Source organism: Eretmochelys imbricata, chromosome 10 (assembly GCF_965152235.1).
Source record: "Eretmochelys imbricata isolate rEreImb1 chromosome 10, rEreImb1.hap1, whole genome shotgun sequence".
In the NCBI taxonomy this organism is placed as follows: domain Eukaryota; kingdom Metazoa; phylum Chordata; order Testudines; family Cheloniidae; genus Eretmochelys; species Eretmochelys imbricata.
Window position 1 is genome coordinate 30,257,206 of NC_135581.1, and position 27,919 is coordinate 30,285,124.

At 47.9% G+C, this 27,919-nt stretch overlaps 1 protein-coding gene across 6 annotated transcripts; it reads left to right on the top strand.

The window, feature by feature from the left end:
- The first annotated feature begins 733 nt into the window (after positions 1–733).
- On the top strand, positions 734–26,500 carry ROGDI (rogdi atypical leucine zipper). Of its 6 annotated transcripts, none has more exons than XR_013347396.1 (11): positions 734–849; positions 11,371–11,442; positions 12,167–12,249; positions 14,511–14,565; positions 15,590–15,670; positions 18,474–18,569; positions 20,496–20,594; positions 21,210–21,323; positions 22,266–22,315; positions 25,464–25,635; positions 26,143–26,500. XR_013347396.1 is itself a non-coding variant. In XM_077829147.1 (11 exons), exons 1-11 carry the CDS (start codon positions 808–810, stop codon positions 25,503–25,505), a joined length of 861 nt encoding a protein of 286 aa, XP_077685273.1. In that variant the 5' UTR covers positions 734–807; the 3' UTR covers positions 25,506–26,500. The 6 variants fall into 6 exon arrangements, 5 of the variants coding, with proteins under 5 accessions (XP_077685273.1, XP_077685272.1, XP_077685276.1 ...); XM_077829147.1 differs by adding an exon at positions 23,720–23,846 and having other exon boundaries at positions 25,464–26,500; XM_077829146.1 differs by lacking the exon at positions 25,464–25,635 and adding an exon at positions 23,720–23,846.
- Positions 26,501–27,919: the final 1,419 nt, after the last annotated feature.

Genomic DNA, 27,919 nt, shown 5'->3' on the forward strand with positions numbered 1-27,919 from the left:
CAAAAATAATAAAGCACATTCGATCACATTGCTCTCACTAAAAATATTAACTTTTTAGTGAGCAAATAAAATAAATTATTTTTAAAATATTGTTTTTTTATCTTTATCTCATTGTTTTTTAATTTCTATTTTTGTGTATGTTTTATAACTTACAAATGTTAGTACAGTAGTACATGTATATAACTGATACATATACATATATTGAGAACCGGCCCCAGGCGTGCTCAAAAATTTTTCACTGATAGGGATGCGCGATCAAAAAAGTTTGGAGACCACTGTTCTAAAGCAGTGGTTCTCAAACTGTGGGTCGTGGTCCCATTTTCATGCGGCGGTGAGAGCTGGGTTAGACTTGCTCCAATACAGGTAAATTACCAGCTGCTTGTTGGTTCATTATGTGATGGGCTCTCAGTCACTGCATGGCTCGGGTGCACATCCCTGCAGCCAGCCTCCTGTGCTGGATCCCGGCCTCTCCACCACCATTCAGTCTTAGGCCCCGCCCCATCTGCCCATACATTGTGATGTCACGCCAGGCCTTGTGGCGTCATCCCAAGTCCCGTGCATCTTTGCCCTCAGCTCTGGGAGGACGGAGATAATTCCAGCCACTCGCCAGCTCCCTGGGCCGCGTTGCTAGGCAGAGTAGAGGCCGAGCCGCGGTGGGAGGGGTCGGAGTTGGGCGGGGCCTGGGGAGGACAGTAACCAATCCCAAGGCTGGTGGTGCCGGAGCCTAGCCAGTCAGGAGTAAGGGGGCGGGCACGAAGCGGAGCCGGCGGCCCCGGCCTGTGCTGAGGAGGAGTGGAGAGCGGGGGCATGGCGGCCGCGATGGCGAGCGCGGCGGAGCGGGCAGTGCTGGTGAGTCCGGGACCCTCCCCCTCCTCTGCCCCCCTGCCAAGGGCCTGGGCCCGCCCCTGCATCTCGCCAGCCGGGGGTTGGGTCCAGCCCCGAGGCCCTCCTCTGGGGGTGGGGATCCTTCCCCCAGGTGTCCCGGAGAGAGGCGCTGCCCGGCGTGGGGGAGGGCGAAGGGCTGCCCGGGGCCGGGCTGCCCGGGGCCGGTTCTCCCCTGCCGGGCAGTGCCCCCAGCAAGCACCCCGCCCCTCTCCGCCATCGCAGACAGCATCAGCCCGGCCGATTGGAGATGGAGCGTCTCGCCTGGGTGGTGGCTGCCCCTGCCCTGGCCAGGTGACCCATAGGCCTGGAAGGGACTCCAGAGGTCATCTAGTCCCGTCCCCTGCACTCACGGCAGGACTAGGTATTATCTAGACCCGGGGTCTCAAACTCAAATGACCACGGGGGCCGCATGAGGACTAGTACATTGGCCTGAGGGCTGCACCACTGACCACCCGCCGCCCCCGCTGCCCTGGCCCCGCCCCTACTCCACCCTTTCTGTGAGGCCCCACCCCTGCCCCACCTCTTCCCAACCCTTCCCTGCCCCCATTCCAAACCCTTCCCCGAAATCCCCACCCCAGCTCCGCCCCCTCCCTGCCCCCAGAGGGTACAGGTGGGGTGCATGGTGCAGCAGGGGGCTCAGGACAGGGGGTTGGCATTCAGGAGGTGTGCGTGGTGCGGCGGGGGCTCAGGGGCTTGGGGTGCAGGGTGAGGCAGGGGGCTCAGGGCAGGGGGTTCGGCTGCAGGAGGGGTTCGGGGGGTGGCGCACCAGGGGCGGGGCAGGCTCCCTGCCTGCCTGCCCTGCCCCTGCGCCCTCTAGGGTGGAGGCCGGGACCTGGTGGGGGAGGTGCACAGGGGTTTGTGTGTTGCCCTGGCCTCTCCTCCAGGTACCTCCCCTGAAGCTCCCATTGGCCTGGGAGCTTTGGGGGAGGTACCTGGAGGGGTGGCCAGGGCAACACACAGACCCCTGTGCCTCCCCCCAGGTCCTGGCCGCTTCCCGGAGCGGTGCTGGGGCAAGGCAGGCAGGGAGGGAGCCTGCCCTGTCCCCGGTGTGCACCAGGCCGGAGCTGCTCTAGGTAAATGCTGGGGGGACCGCGGGGAGTTGGTAGGCCGTAGAAAATAACCCCGTGGGCCGTGTGTTTGAGACCCCTGATCTAGACCATCCCTGTCCAACCTGCTCTTAAAAATCCCCAATGATGGAGATTCCACAGCCTCCCTAGGCAATTTCTTCCTAACTGTCAGGGAGGTTAAGCCCTGGAAGTTTTTCCTAATGTCCAACCTAAACCGCCCTTGCTGCAATATAAACCCATTGCTTCTTGTCCTATCCTCAGAGGTTAAGAAGAACAGTTTTTCTCCCTCCTCCTTGTAACAACCTTTTATGTACTTGAAAACTGTTATGTCCCCTTCTCAATCTTCTTTTCTCCAGATGAAACAAACCCAGTTTTTTCAATCTTCTCTCATAGGTGACCTTTAATCATTTTTGTCGCTCTTCTATGGACTTTCTCCAATTTGTCCACATCCTTCCTGAAATGTGGCGCCCAGAACTGGACACAATACTCCAGTTGAGGGGCCTAATCAGCGCTGAGTAGAGCAGAAGAATGACTTCTCATGTCTTGCTTACAACACTCCTGCTAATATATCCCAGTATGATGTTTGCTTTTTTTGCAACAGCATTACACTGTTGACTCATATTTAGCTTGTGATCCATTATGACCCCCAGATCTCTTTCTGCAGTACTCCTTCCAAGACAGTCATTTCCTATTTTGTATGTGTGCAACTGATTGTTGCTTCCTAAGTGGAGTACTTTGCATTTGTCCTTATTGAATTTCATCCTGTTTACTTCAAACCATTTCTCCAGTTTGTCCAGATCATTTTGAATTTTAATCCTATCCTCCAAAGCACTTGCAACCCCTCCCAGCTTGGTATCATCCACAAACTTTGTAAGTGTACTCTCTATGCCATTATTTAAATCATTGATGAAGATATTGAACAGAACCGGACCCAAAACCAATCCCTTCAGGACCACACTTGTTATGCCCTTCCAGCATGACTGTGAACCACTGATGATTACTCTCTGGGAATGATTTTCCAACCAGTTATACCCCCACCTTATAATAGTTCTATTTAGGTTGTATTAATGAGGTTCATGGCATAGGGTCATTGCTGACTGTGAACTAAGCAGGGAAGCCGAAGTATGCCTAACAGCCAACAGGCATTTCTCATCCCTGACCTCTTCTTTCAGGGCACGCTTTCCTTGGTCCTCCTACTGCTTGCGGGGCACTGCCCACTTGTCCAGTGTATTAGTCTCTTGTTCTTAGTATTGAAAGCCTTAATTGATATAGGGTCAGTGCCCCTTAGGAATTGTCTGCTGCCATGTGTCCTGTGAAGACCATTAAGATCAGTAAATTGGAGCTACTGGTCCTTCCCCAAGGTAGGATCTTGAGGGTAGGAAGCGGATTCTTGTCAGGCTTTCAGCCCTGGAATGTCCTTACTCACTAGTACATCCTCTGTAAATCAAGGTTTGTGACTCTCTAGCATTTTACTTGTGTTGTTTTCGGGTCAGGATTGTAACTCGCTGGCTGGAGGAAATTTTACAGATGCCATCTCTGATAATTTTTAGCGATTTCTAAGGTACCTAAAAGGCCTTTGGCCTTGGATAACTGAAATTAAACATCGGTACTAAAGGACATTTTTATGACCAAGATATGCATGGGTTTGTCCATCAAGAACTTAATTAACAAATGTGCCTGAAATTGTGTTCTAATTGAGACCCTACTGTAATCAGTAGGTGGAATAGCAGTTAAAACAACCCTAGGCTAAAGGCATGTCTACACTATAGACTTAAGTCGACCTACATTAGGTCGACTTACGATCACTGCAGGAATTACTGCTGATGTCCACACTGCCCTCCTTCTGTCGGTGGTGTATGTCCTCACCAGGAGCGCTGTCACCCACTGAAGAGGGGCAGTAGGCAGGGGCTGAGAGCCCGGGCTCTCAGCTCCACACACCTCCCCTCCAAGAGCCTTGTAGCCACCCAGGCTTCTTGCCTCCCTGTTCCCAGCAGGGGGCAGCGGGGCACTAGCTGCCCAGCTTTCTTGTCAGTTTCATAGCTCCAGCATGGATCCCTGAAATTGATAAGACAGCCAACAGTCAATGTAAGTAATGCAGTGTCTGCACAGACATTGTGTCACCCTAACTACACCAACATAAGCCCTATGCCTCTCATGGAGATGAAGTTATGTCAGTGTAGTAAGGCACTTACATTGGTGGGACAAGGCTGTAGTGCAGTGGTTCTCAACTTATTTATCATTATGGGCCGTAAAGTGTTAGTTGGGCCAAAAGTTGAGAACCACAGTTCCCCCCCCCAAACCCCTATGTTCAGCGCTTTTCACCCAGAGACCCCTCCACAGAGCGGAGAGCTGGGTGTGGGGCAGGGACCCCGACCCCCGCCGTGCAGAGCCAGGGAGCAGCCAGGACCCCGACCCCCGCCGTGCAGAGCCAGGGAGCAGCCAGGACCCCGACCGCCGCCGTGCAGAGCCAGGGAGCAGCCAGGACCCCGACCCCCGCCGTGCAGAGCCAGGGAGCAGCCGGGAGCCCATGACCTTTAGCACACAGCTGAGCTGGGCCGCAGCTGTGTGCTAATTGGTCCTCATGTGAGCTGCGGGTTGAGAACCACTGCAGTAGTGTGTAAGCTGACATAATTAGGTCAATGTAAGCTGCCTTAAAGTGACCTAACTGTGTAGTGTAGATCAGGCCGATGTAACAAAATAACCAACCAACCAAGACCTGCAGGAATATAAACATATCCCACCCTGTCTGAGAATCCCAGCCATCCCCAGCCCCTCAGCTTTTCTTCTCTGATCAGGCTTGTTTGATTTATACTCCCTTCTGTCAATCCCCAATCATAATTCTTCATATTAATTTTGGTTAGGGCAGTGAATCAGGTTCTGCAGGACTCACAGGAAACCCCCAAATAGTAGCACTTGGGTTATATCAAACAAAGCCAGAGAACTTCGGATGTGTGTTTTTTTGTGTGTTTTATTTCTTATCGTCTCATATGACATGTATAATATCTGAGATCTGATGTCCAGGAATTCAAGAAAGACTAGAACTTATGTGGGTGCCATAAGTAGCTCCCCAGAAGTATTTGAAAAGCTCAAGAAAAAAAACAAAGGAAATACTAGAGCATCCTGTACACATCCTGGTCTTTTTCTCCCACCTCCTCCTTAATAAAGGGTTGTACCATCATGGAAAATGGCCTTGGACAGAGGGATGTGTTTATGATGTGGTTTTAACTGTTTCAGAAAAAGGTCCAGGGTACTCTAGGAAACTGAGCAAAACAAACTGCTGCTGTGTAAGTCCCTTTGGATGTGTCAGTCTGTGACACTGCAGGTGCCATATGCCACTTAGTGTAAATTCATGCGTGGATGAGCAAATTGCCCCAAATTCTACATATTGAGATTTGAGACTTCTAAACAAAGGTGCCTATTCTGAGCTGTAGATTTTTAACAAATTCGTAGAAGTATTCCAAACACAGTTAGGCTGGAACTGTGTTTTAGGTGACAAAATAACCAACCCACCCTTGTGTGAATATAAATATGCCTCACCCTCTCGAAGAATCCCAAGCATTCCAAGTCTCTCAGCTGTTCTCAAACATCTGCAAAAACGTAGCATGGGTAGCATGAAGGTCAATAAACTGTCTAATCTGGACTGATCAACAAACGATGAGAACCAAGCCAGTTTGTGTGTGCCCTGAAAATGGAAGAAGTTTGGAAGCTTAAAAGTGGTTTAAAGAGTCTTTAAATGACTGCACATGTGCATTCCACTCTAGATGTGCATGCACCCTGCGCACAGTCACCAGAACTTTTTCCCTCAGTGGTACCCGTCATGGTGGCTCGAGCACCCTTTGCTGCAGCACACTGTGCAAGTATAAAGCACCCAGCGGGCCCTGTGACCCCTCAGTTCCTTCTTACCGCCTGTGGTGGTTGCTGGAACTGCTCTCCTTCCATTCACAAGTTCTCTCAGTGGACTTTCTCTTTTTATTGTACATAGTTAGTTTTAGTAAATCGTGTTTATTGGAGTTTTCTTCCAATCCACAGTACCGAGGGAGGCCTCGGTCACCAGGCTTCAAGCCCTGCGTCTCCTGCAACAAGGTTATGCCCTTGAGCGACAGGCATTCAAGCTACTTGAAGTGCCTGAGAGATGCTCATACTGGGGACCATTGCTAGATCTGCAAGGACTCGCTCGGAGAAGGATCGTGAGGCCAGGCAGAAGATCCTGCTCATGGAAGTGGCACTGAGACCTTCATCTGAGCCAGGCCGAGTGCGTCAGCATCAGTAAGGAGTGCTCCTCCTACCTTACCAGAGTCCCGGCACCAATCACCATCTCCAGGGCCCAGAAAAAGACAAAAGAAACAGCGTGCCGAAAGGGGGGGCATTCCTGGCACCGAAGGCTGCCAGGCATGGGAATCAGGGTAGAGTGCAATCTAAACCAAAGCACTCCTCTACCTCAGATCCATAGAAGCTGGCACCGTTGATTCTGGCACCTATGTAGGCACCATTGAGTCTGTTACCAGAAGAGCTTCTGTATTGGTGGCACTGTGCAGTACCGACACTATTTTGGTCCCGACCACACCGGAAGCATTTGTAGCTGTCAGGGACCTTCTCTCGCTGTCGGTACCGATATCGTCGGCAGTACAAGAGTCATAAGAACATAAGAATGGCCATGCTGGGTCAGACCAAAGGTCCATCCAGCCCAGTATCCTGTCTGTTGACAGTGGCCAATCCCAGGTGCTCCAGAGGGAGTGATCCTAACAGGTAATGATCAAGTGATCTCTCTCCTGCCATCCATCTCCACCCTCTGACAGACAGAGGCTAGGGATACCATTCCTTACCCATCCTGGCTAATAGACATGAATGGACTTAACCTCCATGAATTTATCTAGTTCTCTTTTAAACCCTGTTATAGTCCTTGCCTTCACAACCCCCTCAGGCAAGGAGTTCCACAGATTGACTGTGCGCTGTTACTGGTACTGGTGTACTGCTATTATTGGTATTGGTGAACAGGAGTGAACCAGCTGGGTCATTTCAATGTGAAGGGCACAGTACCGTCAGAAGGGAAACCTGCAGTGCTTGCCTCAGTGCAGACCTCTCCACCCTGTCACTGATCTCTGGAATGGTTGGGAACTGCACCTCTGTGGTACCCAGAGAGTCTCATCCTCTTCAGAATCGGAGATCAGGTCTTACTCTTCCCCTCCTTGAAGCCGTTCTTGTTAATCCTCTAGACATTTCCACCCTTCCATGGATCTGGGCACAGGAGTACCATTGAGTGGTTGGCCAGGAGATCACTCGGGACCTACACCAGTCCAGTGGCCCTTTTGGAACCTATGGGGGTTTTCCCCCAGTTTCCCAGGCATATTCCAGGTGCTGCTATTCAGTGGCCTCTGAAAGATGGGTAGCATTGTCCTATTGGGTGGCACCCAGTCTGGACTCCGGTACCAAGCCCAGTATCAAACTCAAAGAGCCAGTTCAGCGGGATCCTGCTGATGCAGAAAGGGAAGAAGAGCACCCACAGCCAGTGGTGGCCTCCTCCCCTGATAAAACAGTCCCAAGAAGGGGCATGTCGCCTCCCCTGGGTGATTATAAAACTCACCAAGAGTTGTTAAAGATGGTGGCCTTGATTCTGAGCGTACAAATGGAGGTAGTAAAAGAGTTTTCCCACAGCCTGGTTGACATTTTAGCCCTTCTAAAATAGTTCTGCCTCTCAATGAGGCCATTATGGACCAGTTAAGACTCTGTGGCAGACCCCCACATCCCTTCCTGCCTACTTCAAAAAGGGGTGAAAGAAAATATTATGTTCCCACCCAAGGTTATGAGTTCCTTTAAACCTGTCCCCCTGTAATCCCTGGGAGTATCTGGTGCCAGTAAGAGAGAGAGACAGGATCAATTCAGGACTCAAAGAAATTAGACCTGTTCAGTAGGAAACTTTATTCTACCGGGGAGGTTACAACTCAGAATTGCAAACCAGCAGGTGCTGCTGGGCAGGTCTGATTTTAACATGTGGGACTCCCGCAAGAGTTCTCCTTGCTAGTGGACGAGGGAAAAATCGTTGGCAAGGACCTCTTTACAGGCTGTTCTGGATGCGGCTGACTCAGCTGCCAGGTCCATGGCTTCGGCAGTTGCCTTGCACAAGAGTTCACGGTTACAGTCCTCTGAGCTCCCGCAGGAGGTCCAACAGACTGTTCAGGATGTACCCTTTCAAGGAGCCTTGCTCTTTTTGTGACTCCTTCTGTTGTTCCGAACTCTGCTCCCAATGTGGTCACAGTCCAGGTTCCATCACAGACGCCTTCCTGCTACCTTGGACAGGACAGCTTTATTATACTTTCCCCCCCAATCCCACTCTTACACAGAGCGCTGCTAAAGATCAAGCGGGACCAGGTCCAGATTATTCTGATAGCCCCAGCATGGCCCTGCCAACACTGGTTCTCTACTCTGCTAGACCTCTCAATGGCGACTCCAGTCCCACTCTCATTGTACCTGGACGTGATCTCTCAGGAGCATGGTCGGCTGCTCCACCCAAACCTGAGTTCTTTTCATTTAATGGCCTGGAAGCTCTATGGCTAAATCCCAGAGAGCAGGCTGCTCAGAGCAAGTTCGCCCAGTCCTACTAGAAAATAGAGAGCCCTCCATCAGGGCTACTTACCTCTCAAAATTAAAGTTGTTCTAAGTCTGGGCATCCCAATCCAGAGTCTCACCCACGCGTTCATCCATCCAAAACATTATCGCACTTGAAACAGTAAGGTTTAGCAACATCTTCTATCAAGGTTCACTTGGCAGCAATATTAACTTTCCTCCTGAGGGTGGATAACCAGTCTGCGTTTCAAATGACATGTCAGTCAGATTCCTCAAAGGCCTCAAGTAAGGGAGCCCGTTCCCCCTTGGGACCTGATCCTGGTCTTGTCAAAACTTATGGGTCCATTGTTTTGAGCCTTTAGCAACGTGCTCTTTGTTATACCTCTCCTGGGAGGTGGTTTTCTTAATTGCCATCACTTCGGCCCAAAGAGTCTCTGAACTCCATGCCCTCACGTTGAAGCCACTGTACACACAGTCTTCTTTATAGGTAAGGTGTATTTACATCCTCACCCCAGTTTCCTCCCGAAAGTGGTTTCACAATTTCATAGCAATTAGGCAATTTACCTACCTGTCTTTTACCTGAAACCTCATGCAAATAAGAGTGAACAACGTCTTCACTTACTGGATGTTAGATGAGCTCTAACTTTCTACATAGAAAGAACTAAACCATTCTGGTGGTCCACCCAACTAACTGTTTGTGGCTGTAGCGGACAGGATGAAAGGTCTCCCAGTTTCTTCAGACAGCTTTGCCCTGGATGTTGTCATGTATTCGCAAATGTTAAGCTCAGGCAGGTGTTTTGCCACCAACTAACCTGACTGCTCATTCCACAAGATCGCAAGCATCCTCAACAGCATTTTTAGTACAGATTGTAAAGCAGCAACCTGGTCAGTGGAGCACACGTTCTCCTCCAATTACACCATGACTTCGCATTCAGGAGATGATGCCAAACTTGGTCAAGCTGTACTGCAGCCTGTGTACATGAACCCAAATCCCTCCTCCTACTTAACTGCTTGGGAGTCACCTTGGTTGGAATCACATGTGCAGTCACTCAAAGAAAAAACAGTTAGTAACCTTTCGTAACTGTTGTTCTTCAAGATGTTTTGAACATCCATTGCTTGACCCGACTTTCTACCCCTCTACATTGGAGTTTTCCAGAAAGAAGGAACTGAGGAGGGGGCGCGGGGTCTGCTGGGCGCTTTATGCTGGTGCTAATGGCACACACAGCAGAGGGTGCTTAAGCTGCCCCAATGCATCCAATGAGGGGGAAAAAATTCAGTGACTGTGCGCAGGGCTCACACACACCTAGAGTGGAATGGAAACATGCAACACAATTTCAAAGAACAACAGTTACGAAAGTTTAGTAACAGCTATTTTTTTTTATAGCTGATGGTATTGGGGAGAGGGAGTGTGCGGGCACCAAATGAAAGGAGGGCAAAGCTGCCATCCTCTAGTCTTTGGGGAAAGTCCTTCATGTTGCAGTGAATCTCTTTGCCTGCTCTCCCCACAAATGGAACCTTTTACCACCACAGAATTGACTGTTCTTAAGAGCTGAAAGGTTTTTCTTTTAAACATTTAATGTGTTCAGTGGTTTTATGAAGACTCTTTCTAAGGAGATGTACTCAGAGAGGAATTGTCTGATTCTCTGGATTGGATCCATATCATGTTTGACTTGCTGTGAGCGCCCTCATTCTAGCAAACTCCCAAACCTGATTCCACCAAAGGATCAAACCTCTCATTGGTTCCCGCCAGATTCCTGCTATAACATATCTCAAGCTTTCGTCGGCACTTAGTGGTTAACAGGTATTTTATGAAATGGAATCTTATCCAGATGTGCATCCAATAGGCACATCTGGCAGGTTAACGAGTGTTATAACCAACATCTTTGTCCTAGCCCTCATTCAAAAGGGGTTTGCCAGCAGGACATTTCCATCTCATGTGAAAAGAGCTAGGCGAAAATCCACATATTTGCTAACACTTCTCCTAGTACACATTGGTAGGAATGGTATAGTGGTTAGGCCACTGGACTAGACTGGGATTTGAGAGACCTGATTCAGTTCCTGACTCCCAGCCACACTTTGCCTGTGACACCTTGGGCAAGACACTTATTTACCCTGTGACACTGTTCCCATCTGAAAAATGGGGTTGTCCTTCCCTACTTCGCTGTGTTGAAAGTAATCCTCCCCACAACGCACGCACACCTACTGCCTTTGGTGTTCTTTTGACCAAGGGTGTTCTTATACTAATACTTCAGGTTTGCAGCTTCAGGATCTGGTTTTCACAGGCTTTCTCCATAGCAGACAGCTAGTTGAGGTCAGCTGAGAAGTTGTCCCATCAGATCTGAACTTGTTTATTACTGAATTTGTGCAAACAGTCACATCCCCTCAGCTGAATTTATTTTGGGTTCTTTCCTAATTAAGCTGCTGTTTGGTAAACTATGTGGATGAGACCAGTATAAGAACCAGGCTCGAACAGCCCCAGAGTTTTCAAGGAGGCAGGATCTGGGCTTTATGCTTCATCTGAAATGGATACCTCCAGCAGCACAGGGCCACCTACCACCACTATTATTCATATAATGTTCTAAATAAATAAACATTTGCTCAGTGGAGTCAAGGCAAGATATTTTGAAAGGGGATATAGGCAGCATGGAGAGGTAGAGAAAAGAACTCCTTTGAACAATTCAGTCAAAAACTGCCTACCTTTCCTCTTGTTATATTTCCACCTGCACATACCAGTAAACTTGTTCTCCATGGTGTATGTGCTTCTGTGCCTTGGAAAGAAATTAAGATCAAGGATCCTGTGAAAGCCCCAAGAGACTCTCTCGTAGATGATTCCTGTTTTGTCTTTCTATGGCTATAGGAAGAAGAGTTTAAATGGCTTTTGCAAGAGGAGGTTCATGGTGTCCTGAGACAGCTGCAGGATATTCTGAAGGTAACGAACCAGTTCCAGCCATGCATGGGGAATTTGCCTTTTCAGTTGCTTTTTTCTGGTTGCTGTTTTGTTCTGTGTGAACACAATGCTGGGGTGACAGCCCTGGAGAGCAGAGACCTCTCTTTATCCCCAGAGAAAATGTATTAAAAACAAAAACAAAAACAAAAAACACCACCACCCCTACACGCATACTAATAAGCTAACTAGAGGACCCCCCAACCCTAACATGAGCTCTGGCAGGAGCAGTCCTTTAAAACCCCACTCAAGGGGTTTCCTTGTGGTTTCAAGTTCATCACAGCTTCAGCTCAGAACAAGACCACAGTCTTATGGGACCCAGTCCTTCCAACCCTTCCCTAAGGATTGGGTCCCTTCTTGGACCAAGGGACTTGTCTGTTTATTTGATCAGGAAGAAGGCACTGAGCCGGTTTAAAACAAGGCTGTTTATCCAAAAATCATTTCTTGGTCTGGTGGTCCCTGGAGAATCCAGTTTGAACGAGCATATTTGCACCTCTCTAGAAGTGGCTTTCCATCAGCATCCCTCTCCTCCTAGAGGAGTTGCATACAATGCCACAATAACACCTACACAATTGCATTTTTAATACAAGGGACCTTAAAGGTTTAAACCTAATTCAATAAAGTTAATCTTAATCCCATAAGGTTTGTCCAGGATATTGCAGAATTATGTCACTCTGTCACAGTGTCAGTTCCCTTTGCTCTTGTGCAGGAGGCTTCTCACAGGTTTGCTTTGCCTGTTGGTAGCACAGAAGGACCAGTCAAACAGGAGAACTTCATGCTGGGCACTTCAAGGTAAGTGTGTGTTCTCCCTGTGCACGTTTGGTCTTGGGATCCTCCTTGCGTAGGAAAGGAGGGGGAAGGATGTGGAGGACTGAGGCAATTCGCTCCCATTTTACACAGATTCTCCTGTTGTTGCTATCACCCATTTAACATCTGGAGACACTAGAACACTGCCATAGTTGAGCACATCCACCTTGTAGTGGCCCAGGTGCCTGGCTTGCAGAGCGCAGAAGCTGATTTACTTTGGTGCACAATTTTAACTCGTTTCCTACAACGTCTGTGACAGTTTGGCATTATTTGTCTCTTCTCGCTTGCTGCTCTCCTAGCTTACTTTAATCGTTTGCATGTCACATCTTCCTCCCTCCCCCATTTCATCTGCTTTGTTAGATAACAAACGTGGAGATCTGAATGCAGTGGTATTTAGAAAAGCAGCAGTTCAAGGCTAAGATAAGAGCCCCTATCGGACAGCTGTAGCTGGGAGCTACCCACTCTCTGCTCTGTAAATCCCAATTTAACTGTTGTACTGTGTTACTCCCACAGTTGAGTGGTTGGGTCGATAGCTGAATATCTGCTTCTAAATAGATGTTGAAATGTTCAGCCATAATTTCATTATTTGAACCTTTACTGCTGTAAATTTCCAGCCCTTTAAAAAAGAGACTGTCGCTCTGAGGAAAGCCTGATATTTTGCTGTTTGTGTTGTAAAAGGCAGTTAGCCAATGCTCATTTAATCATTGTTTAATAACCTTCTAAAGAAAGAACACTCGACTTTCCCATCTGTTCTGCTTTCTTGCCATTTTATCAAACATTAATTGTATTTGCCTGTTAAAATACACATACCTGTCCTTGTTTACTCTATATGCATTAGCATCTTTGGTAATGTACATACAGGATGGGAAGTTCATTTCTTTGATCCCATAAGAATAGTGCTCTCAAAAAAATCACTCCTGTGGTAGGCTTAAGTAAAATTAGATGCTTCCCATCAGATGAAAGTACTTTTTAAATGGATCACATTTTAGACTTTACGAATTTCCTGTTTGATTCTTTAGTGGAATCACCAGGTGGTTTTCCTGGTCATATTCTGATTCATTACATCACTGCTGAATAGTTAGATCAGTTCTGACCATGCTCAATGTGTGAATAATGAGGAGTCTCTGTCTAGTGCTTACAGCTGGAGACCTGGGCTCAAGGAATCTGAAGTCTGTTCTTGGCTCTGCTGCTGACTCTGTGTGTGGCCTTGGGCAAGTTCCTTAACCTCTGTGTGTTAGTCTCCCAAAATGTAAAATAGGAATAACGTTTACCCACCTCACAAAGCAGTGTGAGATCTGGATGAAAGGCGCTATATAAATGCGGTTACTACTAAACTGCATCTGAAATAGTCACTGTTTCTGAGCCTCCAGTCCAGCTCTACTTCTGTAGAGTTACACAGTAGACAGTGAAACATGCTTCCACAAAAGTTCTGAGCAGCTGTGGAGCAAGGGATTCTGGTATCCAAGGGGGAAAATCTGTGTGTGCAGAGATTGTCTCTGTCCATTCCTCCTGATGTTTCTCTCTTCTATCACTTCAATCTACTTTGAGTTGAACTGCAACAGGTTTGTCTTTGTCAGATGGTGGGAGGTCAGTGAGATCATGGTGTCTGTGTTAAATGAGATGGGCTCATAAACTGGAGTCCTCAAAGCCCAGATACTTTAGTTTCCAGTCATTGTTTCATATAAACATGTAACAGGATTGTTGAAAAGGTGGGACCTTTGCTGAAGGTGACCAGTTGCCCAGCACCACTCTTCAACTTCCTCTATGGCATAAGCAGAAAGCGTACACAATGTCAGATTATAACCTAGTTTGTGATTTGCATCCATGCTGTTAGTGCCAGAACTCTAATGTTTAAATGGTGAACAGTGTGTGGATTGTTAATACAGGGAGGAAAATAGTTTAGGATGGGACCTTAGTGCTCTAACAAGTCAGTTACACAAGGGAGCATCTCTCAAGCAATATTACAGTTGCTGGCAGGAGGCTTGACCTAAGAGTAGGTGGTGAGAATGCATCTCCCTAGCTGAGCTGTCCACAGGACATACTAGGACCAGCACTGGGGAGCTCCTGTGTACCCACCTGGGAGTGGGGAAGGTCCTTTCTGCCCTCTGCTGTGTTGCATTTTGGTTGGTAAGGGTGGAGGCTGGTCCCCTGTTCTTGCTGGGGGTGAGAGGCTGGCTGCTTCTGTACCGGTCTTGGTAGGCTGTCTCCTGTGACTCTCACTGGTTGGAACTGTTTTGTCATTCCAGCGCAGACCAGGTGAAAGGAGTATTGATGCTGCAGGGAGATGCTCTATGCCAAGCTGTGAGTACCAATCCACACCAATCACTTTGTGCTAGCACTGAAGCGTACTCCTTGCCTTTCTTTCCCTGCTAGACCTTGTCCCTTCAGATGTCAACAAGCGGGGAGGTGTGTCAAGCCCATTGGGAATGGAGCTGCCCTCTGTGGTGGTGATTGGCTGGTTGCTGTCTAGTGATGGCACCTCGGTACCACAGTGATTGCATCTCGCCATTGCTTTGGTTGGTTTTACAATAGGCTCTGGGGCCAGCCGAACACTGCCATGCAACTGAATGAGGATGCAGCCAAGTCTGTGGCTGTACAAGGCACTTCTTGCATAGCTGACATGCTGCTGGGACATGATACCAAGGGTTGAAATCTGTATCTAAAAAAATCTGAGTGCAGGGATGAGGAGGAGGAAGATTCTGTCCGTACATGCGTGTGCTATCCTGCTGGGGTGTGTTTTCTCTCCCAGTTAGGGAGTGGCACCTTGGTTAGCTGCAGTCCAGTCTTAATATGCATGGTGTATAGTCTTAGATCTGTTTTAACTCAGCCTTCCAAAACTGTCACTTACTCACCTGGGACAGTTCATTATTTATGATGACTGAGTGAAATATCATTCGTGTTTGCAATATTGTAACCTGATGGTAGGTAGGTAGAGGGCTTAACTATCACGTGTACTGCGATAGACCCATCTTAGCTGACGGGCGTCTCACCTACGTTGCCCCTTATCTGTACTATCAGAGTTCCCTCACCACCTCCTCAGATGAACTGGCAGTCTCCTCTCTGGGCCCAGTTCAGTAACGGCGTTGTCATTTATGCCTTGCGTCTCCCTCCTGTAGAAATAAGATGAAGGTGAAAAACTGGTTGAACCAGTACTGCTCAAAATGCCCCCACTCAGCAGTCAGTGTGGATGGATCTGTCGGAGATGGGATGGATGGGTTTGAAGGGGTATGCACAGCACCTTTTGTTCAGGGGGTGCCCTGCTCTGCGTTTTGTGGGGGAGTTCCTCTTATTTCTCTCTCTGTCTCTCTCTCTCTCTCTCTTAAAGGATATTAATTTGAAAATGCCCAGAAATAACCAGCTCCTGCACTTCACATTCCGCGAAGACAAGCAGTGGAAATTGCAGCAGGTATGGTTATCAGGAGTCTTCCCTGTGTTGAGCTGGTCCGAGTCTGAGCAGCCTGCAAAGGCCCTCTCTTTAAAAGAGAAAAGGACTGGTCTTCATTGGGGTTCTCCAGACCCCAGTACCCACCTTCCTTTCCTTATCAGTTGGAGTGTGATAGAGGAGGGGGCAGAGGTGTGAACTAGTTGGGATTAGGGCGTTAGAAGAAAAAGGGTGGGTGCTTCTAGTTCCTGAGACATCAGTGAGCTAAAAGCTCTCTGGGTTGGAGTGCTGAGCCTGTGAAAGGAGTGCTCAGAGCACCTGGGCTGTAGCTCTCTCTCTCAATGCCTGTTGAATCTTGGCTGGCTGAACAGAGAACAGTTCATCTGGCCCTGAGCTGGCTCACAAGTCTGCTCTTATTCCCTGTATGAAATCATGTCTTCTCCCTTCTCCTCACTAACAGCATATGCCAGTGCCTCAGACTCTAGCTATATCTGAATTCTTCAGTCGGAGATCTGGCTTCTGGAAATCTAGTGTTCAGTCTCATAGAAGTAAAGTTTTCCACCATTGAAGTTTAAAAACTGACTCTGGGGTTCTATGCTATGTAGATCCTTATACATTGTCTTGGATTTTTTTTTTTATAAGCATATTTGGATTTTGGTAGTTTGTTGGACACATCGGTCTACAACAGATTGAGAGCTCTGATTTACTGGCATTTTAAACATGTTAGCCAATTGCCATGTTTAGACTCTGTGGTAGGTGAATCAAACCCTCTGTTGATTTGGGCTTTGAGTCACTGAAACTTATGGCTATGTTGAGGAGTTTGTGCTTTGCAGACAAGTGAGCTTTTGTGATGCGCTCAGCAGTGTTTCCGACATATAGTGACTCTTTTTTGTATTGCTGCTCTATTGATATTCTTCCACCGTCTCTTAAGCACAGCTCCTGCCTTCATTTACTTTGGAAGGACTTGGTCTCTTAATGTTATTTAGATGAGGAATGCGAGAGCCTAAAGGAGGCAGAATAATAGTATTTCATGAGATTATGAGGACACCCTTGTCCTGTTTCTCTCAGAATAAGCCTCCCATAGTGAAATATCATGAGTCTCTTCCATGAGGGAGTGGGTCTTGCCAATCAGAGGAAGTGCTGTGAGTCTGCGTGGAAAGGAACCAGAAGCGGGAGCTGGTTGTGGAGGGGAAGGTAGTTGTTACTTGAACAGGGAAAGGGCTGGGAAGCCTTCGGGGAAGTGGAATAGAGAAGGAAAACAGGTCTGACAGAGGAGGCAGGGATGAGCGGAGTCCTTGTATTGACCAGGTGGATGGTGCGTGTCACTGCAGCGGCTAGTGGCATAAGCTGCTCCCAAGTCTGTTGTTCTGGAATGTTCCTGGAGGTGGGGGATCTGCAGGGGAGTGTCCTGTGATGCCATGTCACGAGTGCCAGCGGTATCTGAGCTGCCAGCTGCTTGCAGCATAATGGTGGTTTTGCACTGGACAGGTTTCCTCCATCTAAAGACACCCTCCTCTGAGTCACAAGACTCCTACTGAGACTTCTGAGCTGCGTGCTCTGGGGAAGCAAGTGCAAGTCATACAGGAGCTTTTCTCATATATCTATCCAGGGCCCGCACTAGGTAAGGTTCAGTTCAGCACTCGGGAGACTTGTGCCGAGATATGGGGGAGAAAGGAAGCGTCAGACTACAAGCTTCCCATGAACAAAGTGTCCAAAGCTGTGTCTATCTGTTTCACTGTTACATTTGCAACTGGCACCTAGAACTTGTTTGAAAACCCTAGCGAAACATGCCCTTCACAGCATCCTGCTCTAAACTCGTTCAAGTGCTTTTTTGTGCACACCGACTGCCTCTTACCCTAAGTTGTGCCTGCCTTTTCTGTGTTCATCCTCCGCGTTCATTAATGCCTTCCTCTGTTCCAGCTCCCACACCAGCCTCTGGTGCTGAGTGTCTGAGTCTCACCCCCACTTGGAGATGCTCCTCTGCTCTTCTCCCTCTGCCAGTGAACCCTTTCTTTGCCTTTGGAGTTTTTCCTCACTCCTATTATGGGCAGCTCTGGCAGGATTGCTCTGTTAACGGACCATATGCTGCAGTCTCTCTTGGTTCACAGGGGTTCATGCTAGATGTGCCTCAGGTCTATTCTATGAAAGGTTGCTCAAGAGGCCAGCCCCAGTGATATGTTCCCCTGCACCCAAATGCTGCAGCAGCTACTCTAGAGTGTTGGTAATCCACTGTTCCAATGAACCTTAAAGTTAGAAATCAGTGCTTCATGTTCTTTTAAAGTATTCAGATGTTGTATTGATTTTAGCTCTATGGCAATGATTCTTAAGAGCAGCCACTGTAATCAGATCACAGCTGAAGATGGGGAGACTGGACAAAGACAGTAACCAGAATGTGCTCTGAATGCCCTATATCCTGGACAGTGGGAATGCCTAGCTGGATAGCAATGTATCACTTTTGTTTCTGGCCCTGATTGCTCACGAGATCTTACTACCTGACATCACTGCTCCTTCAAACCATCAGTGCTAGTTTGATGGTCCAGGACATAAAATAGCAGGCCCCAGACTTCAGATCATTGTTTCTTAAAATGCCTGGTCTGGTAGATCAATCATTTTATGATCTTAATGGCAGAGGTAACAGCTTGCTTTAGTGGTGAGTGCCGAGTGCCCAGAAGAAAATGCCTTTAGTGTTATGGGATGATCAACATTTTCTTTCCTGTCTGTGCAGTGGTAAGGGATGGATCCTGGGAGACAACAGTGGGATAGTCTACTTTTTAGCATTAGTTCAGGAGGAGCTGATTTGACAGGGCTGTATTTTGTACCTTTGCAGATCCAGGATGCTAGAAACCACGTTAACCAAGCAATTTACCTGCTCACAAACCGAGATGTAAACTACCAGTTCAAAACAGGCTCTGAGGTCCTCAAGGTGAGCAGAACGCTCTCTGGGAGGTGGGGTAAGAGGATAGACTCCAATTCCACATTTCTCCCCTCTTTTTAATGCAGCTGCTCGGTGTTGGGTTTTTTTGTACTGAGTTGAAATCTCTGCAGAGACTGGTCACACAAGGAGTCTTTGGTAGTGCAGGGACTCAAACCCAGGTCCCTGGCTACCGTCCGAGCCACTGGACAAGTTGACTGTAACTTCTCACCACATCAAGTGTGAGAAAGAAAAGCCTGTTCCGTTTTTACTTGGGCAAAGGCAATCAAACAGGAAAAGATCAGCAAATAAGACCACCCCCCTTTTTCTTCACCCTGGGAAGAAGATGAGTCATAGTTCAGAGTGCCTTAACGTTCTAGTAGTCATGAGCTCTGTAAAAAGAAAAGGAGTACTTGTGGCACCTTAGAGACTAACCAATTTATTTGAGCATAAGCTTTCGTGAGCTACGGCTCACTCCGAAAGCTTATGCTCAAATAAATTGGTTAGTCTCTAAGGTGCCACAAGTACTCCTTTTCTTTTTGCGAATACAGACTAACACGGCTGCTACTCTGAAACATGAGCTCTGTAGCAGATGAACACAGCTCCCCCAGAATTCTGGGTTGGGCATTCTTCCCAAAATAGGGACTATATCTGAGGAAATTCTCCTTCAAGATGCAGTATTCCTGCCAGGTGAAAAAGCCACTACTGTCACAGACTTATAGGAAAGAGCTTGCTCATTTACGGCCCCAGTCCACAAATACTCAAGAGTGTGCATAACTTCATTCACGTGAGTAGTTTCATTGACATTCATGCGATGACTCACATGACTAAAGTTCTGCACATGCAAGATTGGAGCCCATCAGAGCAATTAGGCAACATTTTTATCTTCTTTTGTATGTAAAGCTTCTAGAAGAGCTTTCAGTGTCTTTAGATCCCTCTATGACTGTCAGCACTTAAAATCTTTAAATTGTTTTCTCTGCTGTTTCTTACATAAGGCACAATGGGCTTTTTTTTTTTTGTTTTTTTAGCTGGAGTTGGAGGTGACTTACCCTGAAGAGGGGTAAAGTGGGGTGAAGGAATGTGGGCTGACACTTCTGAAAACATTCTTGTGCTTTTTATGTAAGGCTGCATGACAGTGGTACATTTTCGCCAGCCAAATTACACTTATAAACAGCAATTTTCTTTCCCAGTTTAAGTCTCTGAATTCCTGCTCCTCTTTTCTTATAGCAATACAGTCTCTCTCCCTGCCCAGCTTGAGCAGGTTCATTTTGTTTCTAACCCTGTTGCCAAGTAGGGTGTAAATTTAGAGTGAAGATTTCACAGTGGGATCATGTAGGTCGGGGGGGTGGGGAGGGAGACAACCTGGGAGGGAGGTGACTCGGATGCAAATACCTTCTGCTGTTTAGAAGAATTTGCAGAGCAAATCATGCTTGGTCTCATTGTAAAGATGCCAGGAGAGGTCTGTAGCATGAGTGACTTTCTTTAAAGCAAGCTACTTGGTTAGAATTCAGAGTAACAGAATATCCAGGAGCTCCAAGCTCTTCCAATGGCAGATCCTGTAGAAAAGCAGATGCTCTTATATGAAACATCAGCACTTTCTGATCTGGAACCTTCTTCCAGTGACAGTAAGTCATTGACAGAGCATTAGAGTGATGCCAATTAGGCTGTTGTGGTTTTGTTGGGAACATCAGCAGGGATATGCAGTTGACAGAACATGCCTGCCCATGAGTAACGTGAAGAGGGCTTTGCTCTCTAGGGGTCTGAGCGAGAGCTGCTTGCTTCTGTTTGAGCCTCGGGTGGGAGCATGTGTGTAGAGTTGACACCATGTCTTGATGCAGTTTCCCCTGTAACAACTCATGCGTGTTACGCAGGCTCTTCAGCTCGCCCTCCAAAGCTGCATCATGGCCTTCAGACAGGAATATGTGTTTTCTTTCCTAGCTGATGGATGCGGTGATGTTACAGCTGACACGAGCTCGGAACCGGCTCACTACTCCAGCCTCCTTGACCCTACCAGAAATTGCCTCCAGTGGCCTTACGGTAACCTTATATCAGTCTTGGCCTATACTGCCCGCTCCCTCTCTCTACCCACTAGTGAGGGCTATCATGCCCCTCCATGATGGGGACATGGTTTGCTGTTTCTAATCTATCCTTGTCAGACACAGTATAAGAGAATCTCCTTTTTAGTCTTGTATAACTTCCATTGTCTGGAAGCAGATGTAGACCCTGTGCTCAGTATTGGTGGTTGGTCTACCTTTCTCTGCTGCAGGGAGCAGCAGACCTGGGCTTAAAGAGCCCTCAGCCAGGAGAAAGAGTTTTGGCTTTGTCAACTGGGCTTCTCCAGAGCAAAACTCTAAAGAGGGACTAACTATGGAGTCTAACCCTTGTCTCTTCTGTTCCCTTACACAGTGTTGGTGCAAGAGCTGTCTAGAGGTCAGGTGCAACAAGAGAAATAGCCATCATGTATGGTCACGTCCCTATTCCAGTCTCCCTGTAAAACATAGCTTTTCTCCTTTACCTAAAACTCTTAACGTCTCTCTGTCTCTCTCTTCCATTTAAAAAAAAAAAAGAGAGAGACTCTACGGTAGTATTCCCCTAGCTATAGAAACAGAGGGTCCTGTCACTGATGCAGAAATCATTTCCATTTTCTCACAGAAAATGTTCACCCCCGCTCTGCCCTCGGACATCCTTGTGAATTTCTACATCAACCTAAATAAGCTGTGTTTGACTGTCTACCAGCTCCATGCACTGCAGCCCAATTCCACCAAGGTAGTCTCCTTTATTCACCTTTCCCAGTCAGGGGAGATATGGGCTAAAAAGACGAGTTCTCAGTTCCTTGGATGATGCTGACACCTCATGACGTGATGTGGTGAGATTTCCAGAGCATGGGATGAGTGTGTTTAGTGTTAGGTACCTGGAATTAGGTCAGGATGCAACCAGAACACCTGGTCTTCCTGGAAATGCAAACCTAGGTTTGGGAATAATGATTTAGCAAAGATGGAGCTATTTGAGTGAGCCCCAGAGGGAGTCATCACTAAATTTACCCGCATGATATTTTATTTTAAAAAATATATTTGGGTCAATTCCTTTATAGTGTTAAAGGGACACAGTCAAGTTAATGAATATTTTTCTAATAAAAATCCCTTATCTGTGTTACAAATACATCTTAGATTATTTAAACCAAAGGAATTGTAAAGAGTTAATTTCATTTTCATGAAGTTGCTTGGTCACTTGGATTTCTCAGCTTGGACAGTGGAAATAAGGCTAGTCAGTTTCATTTGGTTTATAAGTAGTTTCTAGTGAGTTTCACTCTGAGGTTCTCCCTGGTGCTGTGTTTTTGGATGCAAACCCTGCATAGCAATGGATTCTTTTCTGGGACTATTACTCTGGATCTTCTGTGTGAGCTGATTTAGGTAAACTGAAACTGGGCCAGACTGGACCCAACAAACTTAGAGAATTCATGTCCTCGTAAGGGGCAGGGAGAGACCGGATGCTAGAGGCTCTTTTGGCTCTGCCTTTTGTTTACTCTTAACTTCTATGCATGCACCTGCCCATGTTTCTTGATATCAAACCACTGTCTCCCTGTATACTGCAGTAAACATGAGTCTCAGCTGCAGTTTGTCAGAACATCCTGACAAATCTTTGATTGTATTTTTTTTCCTTATGTCAGATTTTAAGTGACTTAATTTCTCTCTTGCATCCGTTGTGTAGAACTTCAGACCTACTGGAGGGTCCATTCTGCATAACCCTGGAGCCATGTTGTAAGTACTGTCTTCTGAAGGGTTGTATAGCGTGTGTAGGAGAGGGTGATGTCCGACACTGACTCATGACAAGAACATAGTCATTGGCATTAGCCCTGTTTATGAATAGCTTTGAACTTTTGGCCAAGGAGAGCATCTGTTAGGCCAGGTCTACACTACCGTCTTACGTTGGTATAACAAGGTCACTCAGGGGGTAGCCAGCCTCTCGGGGAGGTGGAGTAGCTTCGCCAATGGGAGAAGCTCTCCTGTTGGTATAGGTAATATTTTCACTAAGGCCATGTCTACACTAGCACTTACGTCAGCAAAATGTTTGTTGCTAAGGGGAATGAAAAAACATCCCCCTGAGCGACATAAATTTTACCAGCATAAGTGCTCGTGTGCATAGGGCTATGTCGGCAAAAGATGCTCTCTTGCCGACATAGCTACTGCCGCTCGTTGAGTTGGTTTTATTATGTCGACAGGAGAGCTCTCACCCTTCGGCCTAACTTGGCTACACGAGCACTCTTCTAGCGGCACAGCTGGGCTGCTGTAAACGTGTAAGTGCAGACATGATCTAAGGCAGCGCTGTAAGTGTAGACAAGCCCTTAGGTAGGGCAGCTCCAGTGAGCCAGAGCTGGGGCTGTACCTGCTGAGTACTGGTGCAATAGCAAGATCCCTTCAATGACTCCTTCCCTGGCCCAGACAAACATGGCTGTTCAAAATACAGTCCTCACTGAGAGAGGAAGGGGCTGGCAGGGAGCTCAGGCCCTGCACAAAAGAGAACATTAACCTCCCACCACTACAGTCAGTGTTTCATTCCCTGTGCTGCTGCCCCTGCATGTTCCCTGGTTAGCCAAGGCTTGACCCTGCACCTTATTTAAGCGGGGCCGAAGCAGTTTCATATTCAGCATGTCTGGCAGGTGTCTCGTGTAGCCATGTGCTTCTGACAGAAATCCTTGTGGTTTCTTTCATAAGGGGGGGAGGGAGGGGAAGAGTTCTAAGTGATTCATACTGATTCTCTGCACCTGGGGGGGGCAGCGGTGTAACTGAAACTAAGTGGTGGTGCAGTGAGCTAGATGCATCAGCCTCTCCATTTACAAACCTGGGTTCCACTTAATTTGACTACAGGTAAAACGGAGTTAAATGTCTACTGGATGTGGCTGCCTACAGTGGATAGGTTTCCCAGTCTGTCATCTCTATTGCTTAATCTAGGACTGGACTGTTGGGGGAAGGTGCTTTGGCAGAACAGTGGAGGGGAAGCTGTGTAGCATTTGTCTGCTAACTAGCACACTAAGCCTCACTCTCATGAGCACTACATGCACCTATAATTTACAGTCCAACCCTGACTTAGCTAGTGTGGCCCCTGGATTTATCAGAGTCCATGGAGCCCTGTCTGTGAGCAGCTGTGGTGTGTTCTCTTTGCAGTGAGTGTGGCAGCCAAAGATATGAAGTCAGCCACGTCCATAAAGTGGAGTGTGTGGTACCTTGGCTAAATGACGCCCTTGTCTTCTTCACGGTCTCTCTGCAGCTCTGCCAGCAGCTGAAGGACAAGGTAGGGATGTGGGCAGGAGTTCTGTTAGTAGCGGGCTCCCTTTGCTTTTAAAGGGTTTCAAATCTGTTCAAATTAGTTACCTAGGTGCTCTCGTGAGCTGGAATGGTTTTGACCATGAGCGCTTGGCACAGAGATCAGTATGCAGTACGAGATAATTTGTTCTGTGTATTGATGGCACAGGATGTTCAGGGAAATAATGAAAAATTGTTGCTATGGAGCTGACGAATGGTAGGTGCTACGCAGCAGGAGGCTAGTTAAAATTCCGAATAACTGGGTGAGATTTAGTAACAGGGTGTTGTTAGCAGCTGCAGAGAGAGCCCCTTAGAATCCAGCAGCCTGGTCACTTTGGAGGTGGTTTGCAAGGTTAGAAGTGTCACTTGCACCTGTAGAGAACCGGATGAGGTAATTAGCTCACCAGCTGAATGCCAGGGAGAAGGCAAACGGTACGAAATGCTGGGCTGGGGATGGGGGCTCCCTTTAACTGCTGCTATGTTTATGTTGTACTTGGAGCACAAGGGAAAAAACAATAATAAAGACACTTGGCGAAGGTACCCCGGTGTGGACTGTATGTGCTGTGTAGCTCATCAGGAGGGCTTAACAGTCAGGGTTTCCAGGAGCAGAAGGGGGAACTCGTTCACAAGGTCATATGAGGGACTAGTCATGCTGTTTCAGAAATACGTATTCCTGGGCTAAGGACCGTGGCCATACATTGAGAAACTGAGATGAGGGGCCAGAGGTTCAGAGCTGCTGGAGAGGCAGTGTGGTCAGACAAGGACTCGGGAGGATCTGAGACCTGTTCCTAGCTCTTCCACTTATCTGGTGCGTGACCTTAGGCGATGGGGATAATATTTTCCCTCCTTTGCAGGGTGCGTTGAGCTCCTTGGTTGAGAAGTGCCATGTAAGAGCTCGGTGGTCTGGTGTGTATCTGCTGTACATTAGATGAAGCCTGTGGCAGTGACACTCTCTGTGTAAAACACTATGCACAACTATGGCTCCATAGACAAATGGAACAAATAATAATTGGCCCATTGTAACGGCTCTTGAACTTGGAACCAGGAACCACTCCTTATATAACCAGGGCTAGAACACTCTGGCAGGATCCGTGTAAACCTGTCAAGAACCAGTAGACTGTTGGTAGCACTGGTTCTGGATCACTGCTGAGGCATACGCCTGTGGTCCCTAGGATTCAAGCGTGGCCCGTTGCTCCTGGCTTGGGCTGTGTACGCTCTGGGGGAGGTATGAAGGGAATGTCACTCTCCAGAAATCCCACTGGCTGAAAGGAGCTCTGCCCAGCCCCCTTGAGCTGGGAGCAGCCATTGTTCTGAGTTAAAGGGAGGGATGTGAAAGAAAATAGAGAGGGCTCCTGGGATTTGGAAGGGGTCTGGCCAGAGAGAGATCGGAGAATTACTGACTCCAAGTGAGGGCCCAGATCTAAGACAATCATGGACTCCTTCCAGCTTCTCTCATCCCTAGAGCTGCTTCCAGTTCTGGCCTGTGAGGTGGGGTTGGGGAGGAAGCTGTCCCTTTAACAGAAAGAAGCAGCTTTAACGTGAGACTGTTATTTAACAAGGATCTAGGGAACCCAAGGGCCTACCTGTTTTATCCCTTGTTTTCCAGATCTCTGTGTTTTCCAGCTACTGGAACTACAGGCCATACTAATCCTTCCACAAGAGTTTGACCCTACACGACCCCGACCACTACTGCCCTGCCCCTCTTAGGAGGAAACCCCTGTGTACCAACCTGAGAGGAGTGCCATGTCGCACTGGCCTGTGTCCTGCCATACGCCAGGGTCAGTGCTTTCCAGAGACATTACCTGTAGGAGCTGCTTGTGCTTCAGACCTCAGGGTTCAACACATGGCAGCACTGAGCAGGGCCCCTCGCAGTGCTGTGATGTGGACCGTGAGCTTGCTCATGTCTGCGTAGTCACATGTGGAGTGTTACTTATTTGCACCTTGCAAGCCCATAATGAGTTATGTGGACCATGTCCGAGGGGTTGGGGTGAGGGGAAGACCATGAGCCAGTAAAGCTAATCTAATTTGCACATACCATCGGGATTGCTGGACCACGAACAGAGCTGGGGAGAGACCGAGACAGACAAACACTACCTGGGGCAGGCTGAGTGCTTGTTAATGTGCAGCACATCATGGATCAAGAGGATGCTGTTTCATGCAGTGACCTAGGATGGTCCATCAGGGTTTTTGAATGGCCCCAAGACTCATTCCTTCCTGTCCCAAACCCTCCCCAGCATCTGTCCAAATGTTTCTTGTCATTCATTTTGAGATGTTCTTATTTGCAGCTGTTACTTCCTTCTCCCTGGCACCAATGTGACTGTGTGTTACTCCTTGTTTCTGAGCCCCAGGTGAGCCAGTCATTTCTGTCTGTTAGAATGTAGCTTCTGTTTGCCATTTGCACATAAACCTCTCTCTCCCTAGCACAGGAATGAGCGGAGCCTCTGTCCGCCATCTGTGCCAGGCCTTCTGTTGTACAGTCTCTATGATCTACCACAGGGTGACACTAAACACAGATCTGCAGACAAGACTATGTTGTTCCTGTGGAAGGATGGTGGTTGTTAGCTGCCTAACCTATTGATGCTACAGTATATGAATCACCCCCATAACCAGTCAATATTTGTGAAATAAAGTTCCTCAGACCAAGCGCTGTGCTGCGTGGCTGTTACAGGCATTGTTCAATGCTAGGACATGCTGAGAATTATTAGTGGTCACAAGTGATTTACTACCTCTGTAAGCCAGGATATCTCCTGGAGGTGCTTAGTGTGACTCAGCTAGAATAGCCTGGCTTACTGCTCAGCAGGGTAGGGTGGAGGGAGGATGGCTGCAAAATAACAGCTAAAGGGAGGCTTGGGCAGAGCAGAGCGGGATATATGGGGTACAGTGCAGTATGAAATAAGCAGAAATTGAGGTGGGGATAGACTCAGGCAGGTGCTAGAAGATCATGATGAGGAAGGTAACCCTAGACCATGGCAAGAGTCTGGAAATAGTTGTAAGTCAAGTGCTGTAGGGCAGGGGCACTCAACCTCTTTCCCCCCAGGACCCAAAAGCTACCCAGTGCCACTCCGTAACCTAACCGCCTTGGACCATCATAAAGAGTTGGGGCCAGGGCAAAAATGCAGAGCTAGTTTTGGATGCTGTGAGTGGATTATACTGGGGCTAAGGGGTTGGTGCTGGGTGCGAGGTTGTGGTGGTGAGAATGGCTTCTCCTTTTCCCAGTGCTCAGCTTCGGTAGGCCCCTTCCCCAAGTTAAAGCGGCACTCCCTCTCCATATGCACTCACTGAGGATTCCTCCCAGGTGGTCCAGCCTTAAGTCAGAGTCAGGATGCAGGAGTTTTCCTTCATCTTATGTGCTAAGAATGGCTATGTAGCCTCTGTGCTTCCTTTCTCCCGCAACATCACACGCTCCAGGGTTAAAGGTCTCTGGAATTGTTGCCAGCCTGAAATCCCCTGACACAATCCACATACGGTGGGGACTCTTAGCAGTGATTCTTCTCAGGGAAACTGAAAACTGGCATCTAGGGTCTTCTGTTCTTGGGAGGGAGAAGCTGAAGTGTCTGCTGCTCTCAGCCACTGCTGCTCTGCCTGCACTGGACTGGGAGCTCTGCAGATATCTCAATGGGATGCAGAGGCCTTCCATGCCATCCTCTCGTGAGGCTCCCCAAAACCGAAAGGGGGATAGTAACAGCAGCAGCCCCATAATTGCCCAGCCTCCTTGTTTGAGGAATCAAAGGCTAGCTCTGTGCTTCCTCCACATCTAATGCATATATGCCTCAGGAGTGGTGAGGGATAGACAGTTGGTTTCGCCTTTGCGTGCAATGGGTGTCATAGAATATCAGGGTTGGAAGGGACCTCAGGAGGTCATCTAGTCCAACCCCCTGCTCAAAGCAGGACCAATCCCCAGTTTTTGCCCCAGATCCCTAAATGGCCCCCTCAAAGATTGAACTCACAACTCTGGGTTTAGCAGGCCAATGCTCAAACCACTGAGCTATCCCTCCCCCCAGGAGGTTGGATAAATAAATACTGTCGTGTTGGGTAAATAAATACTGGTTTATTAGTGGGTGG

Excerpts from the sequence above, each read along its gene's own strand:
- ROGDI (XM_077829146.1), top strand. The coding sequence starts at position 808 with ATGGCGGCCGCGATGGCGAGCGCGGCGGAGCGGGCAGTGCTG. Across the intron at positions 14,566-15,589 it reads GAGATGCTCTATGCCAAGCT|GATATTAATTTGAAAATGCC; the intron begins GTGAGTACCAAT and ends TCTCTCTTAAAG. Across the intron at positions 22,316-23,719 it reads CATAACCCTGGAGCCATGTT|TGAGTGTGGCAGCCAAAGAT; the intron begins GTAAGTACTGTC and ends TTCTCTTTGCAG.